Genomic DNA, 12,407 nt, shown 5'->3' with positions numbered 1-12,407 from the left:
AACGTTGGAGTTCCAAAAAAGGAAAACACTTCACATCTCTCCTGTTTTGGCATCTTAGGGCCACTTAGAAAACAGCGACTCGACACTTCATCCTTCAGGTGAACTGCTGCTGTTTACAAAGCAAGCGTTCAAAAAGAGAGCGTCAACAATGGATCGACAGGTGTCTGAGATCACATGGAAATAAAACATGTGGATTCTTTATAGAAAAAAATGCCTTTCTCGACATTTATCTGCATCAACTTTCACATGGCTAGAGTCGGCCTTCTTCCCCATAAAGGGGGAGAAGAGCTAATCCTTTCCTCTTAAAGTCTGTGTTTTAGACGGACGCAGCACTCAGAGAAAGCCACAGCTCTGAACTATCAATCAGGACAGGGAAGAACCAGGATAAGAGCGGGGCTCTATAAAGTGGCTCTGCTAAACACCGCTCTGAGCAGAGTGTTGCAATTAATCCACTTAAGTGCAGTTAAGGGGCTTTTCACAGCCAAGGTGCGTTTGATTCTGGGAGAGGTGAAATTGTTGCTCAGCGGTTGAAAGGTTTAATCCCAGAAAGGGGCAAGAAAGGTGTTAATGATCAATAAAAATGTGTTTCTAACAAGTTAAATATCCACTTAAGTTGGGCATTAATGAATAATCTCAGACATTTCAAGCCACTTTACAGGTGTACAGCTTCTGGAATATTGTTTGCATGAAATCCCCACTTTTGTGATATAAGTGGGTTTTATTCTAACAAAACCGATCTTCTTTATTGATGTAACGTGTTGACAGTTTCCTTCATCACAGAGTTTAACATTTCCCTCCTCTTCTCTTCCAGGAGCCCCGTTGAAAGTGTGTCCGCAGGGTTTCTCCTGCTGCACTGTGGAGATGGAGGAGAAGCTGAGCCAGCAGAGCCACACGGAGATCAAAGCTCCCGTCTCCAGGCTTAGCACCAACCTACAATCCACCTTCAGACAGAGGCACGACCACTTTGACAGTAAGCAAACACACTCGACCAAACAAACACACACCAGCCACTTTTCAGACTACAATGTGCTGCCAGTGTCGAACACAGAGTGGGGCAGGATGACGTAGTGAGCATCATAAGGTTTCCCTCAACAAAAAGCAATGGGGTTTTTTCATAAAATGTTCGATTATAACTAAAATAAGCTCTTTGCTCTGGCAAACACATGTTTATGCTAATTACACGTTCTGTCAAGCAGGATAATCTCTACATATTAATACCACTTTTAGGATTTTTTAATTGTAAATGCAATCTCCTGAAGTAAAAAGCTATTGTTAGGCTATAACTGCATTACTTCACCTCACTACTGCTAAGCTAAGGTTAGCCACTTATGTTCATTTAGTGGTTTCATTTAGTCACTTGTTTGCAACTGCTTTTTTTAAGACGCATTAAAAAAGCCTCTGACATTCACCAGTAGAGGAATTTTGGATGTAGTTTGTTGTTGAACAAACAAGGAAAATATTTTCCCTAACAAATACTCTAATTTCAGACATCTTACCAAAACTGTCATTTACATTTTTTTAGATGAGGGAACCAAAATTGCTAACTCATGGCCAGTTTTTAGGACTCATTCCTGCACTGTGCTGCTGCTGGCCAGTTTCCCACTTAGCTGCACTTGTGTTGCATGATTTGTGACAGACGCCCCCACCTGCCAGTGCACTGCCCCGAGCGGAGACAGTCTGTCTGTGTCCGTTGGCCCGTCCACCTGTCTCTCAGCGTCTCACCCCCCGGCCTCCATGCCCCCCTTCACCGCCCTCTTCCCCTTCTCTCCAGAGGGACGTGCACGCTTCCAGACGGACCACACACATCTTCAGATTTAGTCTTCACTGTACTTCCTGTTCCTCTCTGTGTGTGAGCACATGTGTGTACGCCTGTAAATATTGGGATCGGGTTTCCGTCTTCTGCGGGTGGGAGAGCATGGGAGTCAGTGCTGAGTCACCGAGGTAGCTTTGACTACCATCGGCCACCAGACCGGTGTCACAGCCGCAGCCATTCAAGGAAACAAGGACAGAAAAGTGTAGAAATAGTTGTATTTGAAGGTTTTTGAATACATTGTGCTTGTTATGTTCGTGTTTTGTGCGTACAAATGCGGGTCAGAGACCTTCAGATGTTATGTGTCCGTGAAAGGGAGCAAGGGATAGTCAGTAACAAGGAGAGTGTGTATTGCAGCCAGATGTGAACAGGAATGTGACGTGTCGGAATGCAGTGGCTGCTCGAGTCGTCCCGCCCCTCTTCTTCTTCTCTCCTCGCACTGCCCTTTGTCCCATCTCATACCCCACGCTCCCAAAAACCCTCTCCTTGCCCCTCAGAACTATCCCTTCTCTTTCCACCATGCACAAAGTCTGGCTGTTCATGTCGACCAATGTATGCATTACTTCAATCTAACATCTTGTCTTCACTTGCCACACTCTTCTTTTGTCTTTGCTACTTTCTAACACAATCGTCTCTTTTTCATGTAATTATGTTATTTAAATGACAGCAAAATATAAGAAAATAACACATCAATAATGTCCATAACCAAACGTCCTAAACCCAAATATATTCATCGTACTTTAACAGAGACAACTAAAACCTGAAAATATTCACATCAGTGAATATTTAGTTTAAAACAAGTGATTTTCTACTTGAAAAGAAAATGTCTTGATTTGAATATGAAAATATTTGTAGATTTTCCTTTGCTTTTTCATTTAATAATCATTTCAGATTTACATTCCCCAAAATTAGTAATTTAACTAACTACTTAAATTGGCAATATCTTTTCATTAAATGTAATGTACAAATTGACCTTTTTCTTGCTGGGTGGTCTTTTCTTCTGAGAACGTAGCAGCACACGCACAATAAGAAAGACAGACAGAAACATGTCTTGTAGCCGCGTTGCGCTTGGTCTACAGGGGCTGCATGGTGAAGTTCTTATTGTCTGCACATTTAATAATAGATGTGTTCCTGTCTGACTGTTAAGCATCAGAGAAGATAGCAAGTCAAAATAAGTAGTTCTGGGTCTTTTTTATTTGTATTTTGAGTAACTGATACAAGAAACATCATTATTTTGACATTTCTTTTTTATTGTGGCTGTAAATGTAACATTTAATCAAGCAAAAAACACATAGAAATGGACAAAACTTTAACAGCTATTGAGTCGAGGCAGTCCTTCTACTCCCCCCCCCCCCCCCCCCCCCAAATCCACTTTAGGCAGGTACTTTTAGATGGTGGTATCTCTTTACAAAGCCTGCTTGTGCTCTTTCCACCCTGGGCCATAGACCGTCCCTCTCACTGGATACTGTGACGGGCTCGGGTTTTGCCCTTCCCTTTTCTTTCCCGTTGTCACACGGAGACCCTAAAGGAGGAGGACAACTTCCTGTCCCTGAAAGCTAGCACAGGAAGGTTCTTTATTGGGATCGCTGTTACCCGAGGTGGACTTTCACGGCAATGACGCAAAGCTAATCGTTCCCCGAGAAGTGCAACGAACGTAAACACCAGCTGCATCTGTACAATCAAGGCAGACACAAAACAACACGCACACCATAACAGGGGAGTGGTGTATGTAATTAGGCAGGCTCTCATCATTGGCGGGCCCGAGCTGGGAGTCATGGCCCAATTTAAGACCAGGGCCTGAAAAATAGTTCTCCACCTCCCCTCTTGTGTGTTTGTCCTGGCCTCCGCTGTCTGGTTCCTGTTGCCACTGACCCTTTCCAGCAGAGCAGGCCTATGTCTGGATTTAGCACTTGGATAAGGGCCCCTTGTCTCCAGACACACACACACACACACACACACACACACAACACACACACACAACAACACACACACACACACACACACACCAAGGAGGACATCCATCCGAAGCCTCTAAAGTCCAACAGCAGGCGAGGACACAGAATCCCATCCCATAAAGAAAAAGGGGAAGAAGCGCAGGACTAATTCTGACAAATAGGACTGCAATTACCTGCTCTGGGCTGGGATTGGGAGGAGCAGAGTTTATAGGGAACGGTGGGGGTGGGCGGCAGCGCGGGGGAGAGGCTCCTCGGAGGAAATAGCGAGCGGAGGAGTGGGAGGAGATCGGTCAGCTCCTCTGTGATGCGAATGAGCCTAAGATCATCGCTCATCATATTGGGGCCTTTTCTCGGCAACATGTGGAAACGATGACAGGGCTGAGGGGAGGGGCACAAAAGGGAAGGAGGAATACTCACAGGAAACCAGGACTTGTCCTCCTTATACTTACTTTTTCTGCAACAGTTTACTTCTCCCCAGTGTTAACCTTTCACTCACATTTCTCTCAGACCCTTGGCTGAAGCGACAGGCAGGCGCATTTTTTTATGGAAAAAAACCTTGAGGGGAGTGCTCTGGCTCCTCCACCCGTTTGGCAGACGGCTGCGCCGTCATAAAACAGTTCTTAATGACAATGCAAGATGCCTGTGTAATGCTGCTCATACTACTTCAGACCCTCTCTGCTTGAGCAGAAGAGCCCCCCTCCTCCTTATACTGCCATCACTCACTCACACACACCCTGCAATCAGGCTACCAATCCGTTTGTTAACCAGATGGGTTCGTCCTAGCTCATTACAGGCCTTATCGTGTTTAGCATATAGGCATTAACCGCTCGAACAACTGCGAGAAGGAACAATCGGAGAAGTTGCTTGGTTGTCCTCCTGCTCGTGCCTCTTCTCTCTCCTGCTCCGTGCCCTCCTTCTCCTCTTCCTGCCTCCGTGCTCAATCCTCCTGCTTCCTCCCTCCTCTTACATCTCCTCCTTTTCGTCTCCTTTCACTGAACCTTTAAAACTTGTGTGGTACTATGACATTCCAGGGTGGGGGCGGTGAAACCTTTTGTTTTAATCTCCTGTCAGATGGAGCGGTGGAACTGTGCCTCCTCACCCCTGGCTTTGTGTGTTGTATGACGTAGCGTATGTGGTTGGGGGGAGAGGAGAGAGGGGTAATGGTGGCGGGGAGGTAAATGGAGGTGGGGCTGCTATGTTTACACCGGTAATCTCCTTGACGACACAGTGGGAAGAATTTGGAGTTAAAAAAAGCCCTTCACAACTTAACCCGCGCCTTCACACACACAAAGGGTGGGTGTGTGTGTGTGTGTGATGCTGTGGGTGTCGTGTGTGTGTGAAGATGTCGTGTGTGTGTGTGTCGATGCTGTGCTGTGTGTGCTGTGTGTGGTGTGTGTGTGTGTGTGTGTGTCGTGTGTGTGTTGTAAAAAAAGTCTGTGTGGGTGTGTAATGAGTGTGTGTGTGTAAATGTGAAAATAAGTGATAGTGTGTGTGTCACACAAACACAAGCATGGGAACTTACCATTTCAAAGCCAAGCAGAGGGCAACCCAGAGAATCTCCAGCAGAGGACAACAACAACATGAGCAACAAGAAACAACAATTTTCACTAGACTACGAGGAATACAATACATTAGACAGAAAAGAAAGAGAAGAGGTGACAGGTGACACGTGAGAAGGCGAGCGGGCTGGCATTATGGGGCGACACGGAAAGATAAAGACATTCCTCAGGATGAAGTAGGTCATTGTTCCCTGTCTCTAGTGAAGAGAGCTCTCTGAAGGAACTGATGAAGTGAAAGCAGCAGCGGAGGGAGGGAGATGCGGGGCTGGATGGGGGGGTACAGGTCCACATACGGGAGGGGATGGGCGGGGGCCGCATTATTCAGTAATCCTATTGAAAATGCCTCTGAAGGACAGTCCCAAGACAAGTCGGGAGAAAGGAGAGCGAATGGAATGTGACAACAGAAAAATGCCATTGATGGTGGTCAGTTTGAAGCGGCTTGATGTGGAGAGACGTCTCCGCTGAATGGCAACAGAGCCTCGTTCAGCATGACAGAGATGCTCCGGCTCCACCTTTCACCCCCAAACACTCTCATCTCCCCATTTTCCAACCGTCCCCCTCCCCGCTATACATTCCTTTGCCTTTTTATCCAAGATTTTATGCTTAAGCTGTTTCTGTTGAGCTACTCAAAGTGTCAGGACATGGACACAGGTGAAGTGGAATAACCGTCACTTAAACTGGTGGCAGCAGCGCATGAATAAAGCCAAAGAGTGAGGTGTCCTGATCTTTAGATGGCCTTGTGTTCGCAAAATGTTACTTTTGGCTGTCTGACAACAGCCATGGTTTATTTATTTGTATAAACTGCGGTGAAGCTGGAATCTGGATATTGCAATGACTTGATGAAAACCTCACAATGTGCTTGTGGTTCCTCATGTTTTGTAATGGAAAACCCCCAAAGTGTGAATTCACTTTGACCAAACAAGTCAAATCAGAAGAAGGCTTTGAGTTAAAGATTGATCAAATCAGTCTCTGTAGCAATATGGTATCCATCAAACAAATTCCTTTGTAACATCTTCAGCAAAGATCCCACCCTGTAGACAGACAAGAAATGTTAACAATGGAAAATGTTATTGTTCTATTGGCAGCCTCAGCATTTGGTCTTCTCAATAACCCCCCCTCCCCTCCTCTGTCTTTTCTCCAGAGTTTTTCCGTGAGCTTCTGAAAAACGCAGAGCTGTCGCTGCACAACATGTTCGTGCGGACGTACGGGATGATGTACGTGCAGAACGCCGAGCTGTTCAAGAACTTCTTCGAGGCGCTGACCAGGTACTACGTGTCGGGCGGCGCCGCTGTCAACCTGGACTCCATGCTTTCCGACTTCTGGGCCGACCTCCTGGAGAGGATGTTCCGGCTGGTCAACGTGCAGTACGAGTTCAGCGACGCCTACATGGAGTGCGTCAGCCGGCACACGGAGCAGCTGCAGCCCTTCGGAGACGTGCCGCGCAAACTCCGCATCCAGCTGACGCGCGCATTCGTCGCCGCGCGTACCTTTGTGAAGGGCCTGACGCTCATGCCTGATGTGGTCAACAAAGTTTCCACGGTAAGTTAGAGGTGCTTGTGAAGCAGTCAACCTGATACCGGACAAGTTTTTCCAGAAAGTGCCTTTTTTATTTGTTGTGTTTCTAACTTCATATCTTGGAAAAAACCATTAGTAGTTCCATTGCAGTCTCAGATAACAAAGCACAGACTGCTCTGGTATGGTATGTTTTTCCAGGATTGTGCTGGACGAGTGTTCTCGCTGTGGTGAGATGATAACAGCATGCTAACTGCCACCTGCCCTCTCTAGGTCAGCGCGTCTCCCAGCTGTGTGCGAGCCGCCATGAAGATGTTGTACTGTCCCTACTGCTCGGGCCAAGTGGCGCTGAAGCCCTGCCAGAACTACTGTCTGAACGTGCTGCGCGGCTGTTTGGCCAACCAGGCCGACTTGGACACCGAATGGAACAATTTCCTCGGTAAGTCAAGGGTCACTCCTGCAGCCGTTATTAGACTAACCCGCCCCAGAGTGCGCCCTGCTATTTGATTTGGCACCAAAGTGTATTTATACAACTCCCTGCTACTGAGTTCCTTTTACAAGTTGCCATTGCAGCGCTTGTATATCACCGTAGAATCATTAAAGTGTGATCTAATCTTCTTCAGCCTTATCTAAACATGCACCCCTCTGTCCCCCTGTGGGCATAAAACCAGTATGACATGATGGGTATTGGTGGCGTGATGGATCTGGGCTAATTAGATAAGAGATGTATCATTTTTTTCCCCAAGTGTAATTTTTGCACTCTATTTAAGCAAGAGCATTTTCAACCTAGCAACACGGTGTTTACTGTAAAATATAATCATGTACAAACACGTCCCTCATTCTTTACCGTCTCGTATCAGTGCGGGGAGAAGAGGGAGGTGTACATGTTGTGACCCACAGGATGAATGCAGCGCCTGTGTTGTGTAAACACACACTGATCAGTTTCATTACACTCAGGGTGGCGTATCCACTCTCTGTGGATGTATTATATTTATTCCACATGACAGGCCTGCGTGATGTTTCCTGGATTATGAACCAGCGATACCTGAATTTGTGCAGTCGTCTGGTTTCTGCTGCCTCCTACTACTCTGCCACAATCTGAGGGCTCTTTATCACCTTAATATCTCCTTCTCTCTGGCGTGTGCTTCCCCCTAGTGGCAGCTTTTTGTTACATCATCCTTGTTTGAAGAATGACTAAATGTCCTTTTCTCTTTTTTAATTTAATTTCTCCTGTTCTGGTTTTCAGACGCCATGCTCAGTCTGGCCGAGAGACTCGAGGGCCCCTTTAACTTCGAGTCCGTCATGGATCCCATCGACGTTAAGATTTCTGAGGCAATCATGAACATGCAGGAGAACAGCATGCAGGTGTCGCAGAAAGTAGGTATCATTTCACTGTGTTTAAAAAGAAAGACAAGAAAATGAGGAGATCATTTCCACTAAGTTTATTTTATTTATCACAGGTTTTTCAAGGATGTGGGCAGCCTAAACCAAGCGTGGCCTTCCGTTCCAAACGCTCCATCAAAGACACCGGCTTTAACGGACGCTTCCGCCCTTACAGTCCCGACGCCAGGCCAACCACCGCCGCCGGGACCAGTTTAGATCGATTGGTACGGACGAGAAATAACCCAAAGCACGACCCCAAAACTGTTGCTTAGCTTTAAGTAAACTGTCTGACATGTTTCTTTCTTTTTCTCAGACAACTGACGTGAAGAAGAAGCTGAAACACGCAAAGAAGTTCTGGTCCACGCTGCCGGAGACGGTGTGTGCAGGCGAGAGGATCGAACCCGGGGACGAGTGCTGGAACGGAACAGCAAAAAGCAGGTACGAAAACACACTGAATCAAAATGTTGCTGTATTTTAGGTAACATAATCCAACATCTTGACTAATATTGACTCTTACTCTACACAGGTACGAATCAGTTGTCATCGCCAACGGACTGGCCAATCAGGGATTAAACCCTGACGTGGAGGTTGACATTACAAAGCCGGACACTGTGATCCGCAGTCAGATCGCAGCTTTGAAGGAAATGACCACCTGGCTTAAGGCTGCACACAGCGGCAATGACATCTCTGTCGATAATGGTGAGGAGGGTTTACTTCACCATTTATTTCTCTATGACGTTATTCCCCAGTTGAACAAATCTGACCCTGGTCTCTTTTTATTTTTTCTAGACGAGGAAACCAGTGGAGATGAGGGGAGCGGTAGCGGTTGCAACTCTGACTCTCCATCATGCAACGAGGACGACATCTACTTCTCCACTCCGCCAAACCCTGGCAAACCCCAGGTTCCTGTGTTGGCCAAAGATAGATCAAACGGGGGCGTGGCCTCCCAGGGGGGCATGGCGCTGGCGCTCTGCGGGCTGGCCCTGGCCCTGCTCGTTCCCCACTTGAGATAAAACTGGCTGGGCAGGAAGAGGAAGAGAAACGACCAGGAAATGACGGAGCAAAGGAGAAAACTGTCAGAAAGACTTTAAAAAAAGACTGCCTTCAGGACCTTGGACTGTCCGCCATTTGGGGGGGGGAAAGACTCTTCTTAATATTACAATAACTTCACTTTTAATTATTTGTTTGTATGTTTTTAAGGACATCAGTGTACAGCAACATTTCCTCCCAAGAGATACACCTTTTCCCCCTTTTTACCCCCAGATAAACCTTCTTATGGCTCTTTCGGAGCTCCACTATGGTTCTGCGTGCAACATACAGACATCATATACTTGTTTTGGCAAATTAATCTCATATACACTTGTGTGCCTTCTTCAATGATTGCCATCGGATATCTTAGTAGAGCCAGATGTTTGGTTAAACATGGAGTGCCTGTGGTGCGACATATCTTCATATTTCTGAGCATGCTCTTTCTTTCATTTATTCGGAGATCAACAAATCATCTGATTTTATAAATCAACAATTAAAAAACAATCATTAGATACGCATACTGTCAAAGTGTGTGTCATTTACAAGCCTCAACTGAAGAAAAGTCCAAGCGTTTGTTTGCTTTGGAGAGACGGTTAAGTAAATTCTCAGAAATACAGCGATAGAAGTGACATCACAGGTATTTATGTTTGACCCGGGGATGGAATCATTTTCTAGAAGAGTATTTTGGGAGCAAGCCTAAAGTGCAGCCTGTTTTGAGCATTACAACAACTTTTCATTTCCTTCATTTGTTTCCTCAGCGTAAACAGTTCAACCGTAGGGTCATACCTCATGCATGCTCTCATCGTCAACGCAAGCTGGTGAGTCGAAAGTGTCTGATAGAGTCGGTGAAAGGTAGCTGGCGTGGAAGGAGGAGGACGACTCCTCCTGGCATTAACCCTAGAGAAGGCAAAAGCTGACAAGTCCTGAAAGCCCCTTTTTTTTGGTACTGTAAAGCTCAGGTCAGCGCGGGAGGATCTGACTCTATACAGTCTTATTGTATGACAAGAGAAAGGCGGCGACACGTATGTTCACATTAAAACTAGAGAAGAGAAACAAAAGACTGCTTTGATCAAATGAAATCAAGAAAAAGATACTTTTAATACAGGGTTTTATGTTGAAGAGGTGTTGTAATGTTTAGCTATTTTTGGTATGAAGATATATATTAGGTACTACAGTGGATTTTACTGCTAGTTTTTTAGGTGGTGGAAGAGGACGATGTGCACAGATATCGGGGGCACTTTCAGTCAGTGTGCACCTTTTCTTTGGTGCTCGTTTTTTTTTACTGTCAGCCAACATCCCCCGTTCCATAATACTCACTCGTGCCTCTTTAGCGGCGTGCGTGGGTATAAACGGACTAATTTGATCGACCTATCCTCATAATTTCTACTGCAGGTGGAATGTTGAAGTATTGTCACAAGTGCTACCAAATTGAATGCAATGTATGGTGCCTGATCTTTTCTTTTTTTTATACTTGGTACACATTATCAGCAACTTCTTGAGGTAAAAAAAATATAATGTATATGTTTGTTTTTTTCTCTGCTCGGATTCCATATCTTGAGGATGTTAACAGCTGACCAGCACAACACAAGATTGTTTTTTTATACCTTTTTAATTTGATGACAAGTTGCTATTTCATCTTTAAAATGATGCTGCCTTGAGTTGTGTATAGTAACTTATGCATGTATTTTAACGTCATTGCAAAACATGCTTTTAGAACTGACATAGATGATCCAAAATACAGTATTCATGTTTCGATATGCAAAACCTAGGTGAAAATAATTGATTTCTAAAGTGATTAGATTGGATTTGGGGGCTCTGAATATGCATTTTGTAAAAACTGAAAAAATGTCCCGCAGTTACAGATGGTGAATAATGCTTGTGCCTCTTTACGCTTTGAAATTGACAGGTTGATTGTAAAACTTACAAGACATTTTCTTTCAAAAAGCAGTGAAGTGATGTCACTAATTTAATCAACAAGGACATCGTTATAAAAAAATTGGACTTTGAGAAAACGGCCAAGCAACCCAAGTAAAAAATACAGAAGCCTTAATTTAAAAAGAAAGATACGCTGTGTTCCGCAACTTGGTTACCTCCGCCCGTCACCAGTTTTTTTGTTTTGTTTGCACCTACATTTCTAGCAGGGCTTATGCATGTGTTCACGTCATGTGGAGGAAGTTGTGTCGAGTGTGAAGAAACCCGACTTTCTGAGAGTCAGAGTCGCGGTTACGATGGTAAATGTCTGTGCTTGCGGGCCAGGGCAGCAACATGTTCCAGCAGGCGAGAGTTGGTCCGGCTGCTGGATGTTGTTCATTCGATCCGCAGAGCAGTCGGTATCGAAAGCCTTCCATCAGCCCTCGGCCCACAAGAACAGAAAGGACTCATTTTCTAAATGACTGACTGACTGAGAAGAATAAAAAAAAAAAAGTGTAAATAAAGAACAGCCGGTTTAGATGTCTCTAAAAGAGGCCGTAACAGTACACCAGATTTTTACTTGTCAGAGTATCTCCTAAATGTTATGTTAAAACAAGATGAGATAGATGTTCAATTGTAAGAGAAAATGTATATTAAACAACATTTCTTAGTCTTGTTAAAATAAAGACTGCCAATATTTAAACTGTTGTGAATGGTCTCGTTCTTTTTTCTCTAAATGTCCACAGGTTCAGGTAAGAGTCACAAAAAGCAGTCAGTTTATGTTTTTCTGTCTAAATAGAGATGATTAAAGATGCTGGTTTTGTGTTTTTTTCTTTTCAGGAATACAGTGAAGCCTTTAAGACAGGGGTGGGGAACCTCCGGGCCGTATACTTCTTCAAAAAAATTGAAGAAATATAGACCGCAAAAAAATAAAAAAAGCGAGTGCCTGTTTTTCCTGGCCAAGATTAGGTTCCTTGAACACAACACGAGCCTGACGTGTCTGACAGGGGTGCAGTTTTGACAGAGAGCACCGGAACGCCAGAACGCCGCTCCGGCACTTGAGAAATTGCAGTACCCATAAGGAGCCGTACACAATACATGCCGCAGTTTTTGCGTGGCTGTGTCTTTAGTTGAAAGCCCAGTAGGCGATCTGTTCATCTGTCATACTGATCATACAGTCAATAACTTTGTTGTTATTAGCATCTGGTTAGCTAGCTATGCTAACGAATATAAGAAGCTTTTTCTCCA

General features: G+C 44.9%; 1 protein-coding gene across 1 annotated transcript in view; it reads left to right on the top strand.

The window, feature by feature from the left end:
- gpc4 (glypican 4) overlaps positions 1–11,862 on the top strand; it is a 31,560-nt gene extending 19,698 nt beyond the window's left edge. The window contains exons 2-9 of the mRNA XM_010771761.1: positions 812–970; positions 6,466–6,863; positions 7,110–7,275; positions 8,083–8,213; positions 8,297–8,443; positions 8,533–8,657; positions 8,746–8,918; positions 9,009–11,862. Of these exons, the coding sequence (XP_010770063.1) occupies positions 812–970; positions 6,466–6,863; positions 7,110–7,275; positions 8,083–8,213; positions 8,297–8,443; positions 8,533–8,657; positions 8,746–8,918; positions 9,009–9,232 (1,523 nt within the window). The 3' untranslated portion in view covers positions 9,233–11,862. The remainder of the gene's footprint in view (positions 1–811; positions 971–6,465; positions 6,864–7,109; positions 7,276–8,082; positions 8,214–8,296; positions 8,444–8,532; positions 8,658–8,745; positions 8,919–9,008) is intronic.
- The last annotated feature ends 545 nt before the right edge of the window (positions 11,863–12,407 follow it).

This window comes from Notothenia coriiceps, unplaced genomic scaffold (assembly GCF_000735185.1).
Source record: "Notothenia coriiceps isolate Sejong01 unplaced genomic scaffold, NC01 NC01_scaffold00010499, whole genome shotgun sequence".
Taxonomy (NCBI): domain Eukaryota; kingdom Metazoa; phylum Chordata; class Actinopteri; order Perciformes; family Nototheniidae; genus Notothenia; species Notothenia coriiceps.
Note: the sequence above shows the minus strand (reverse complement) of the source record. Positions and strands in the feature narration are given on the sequence as shown.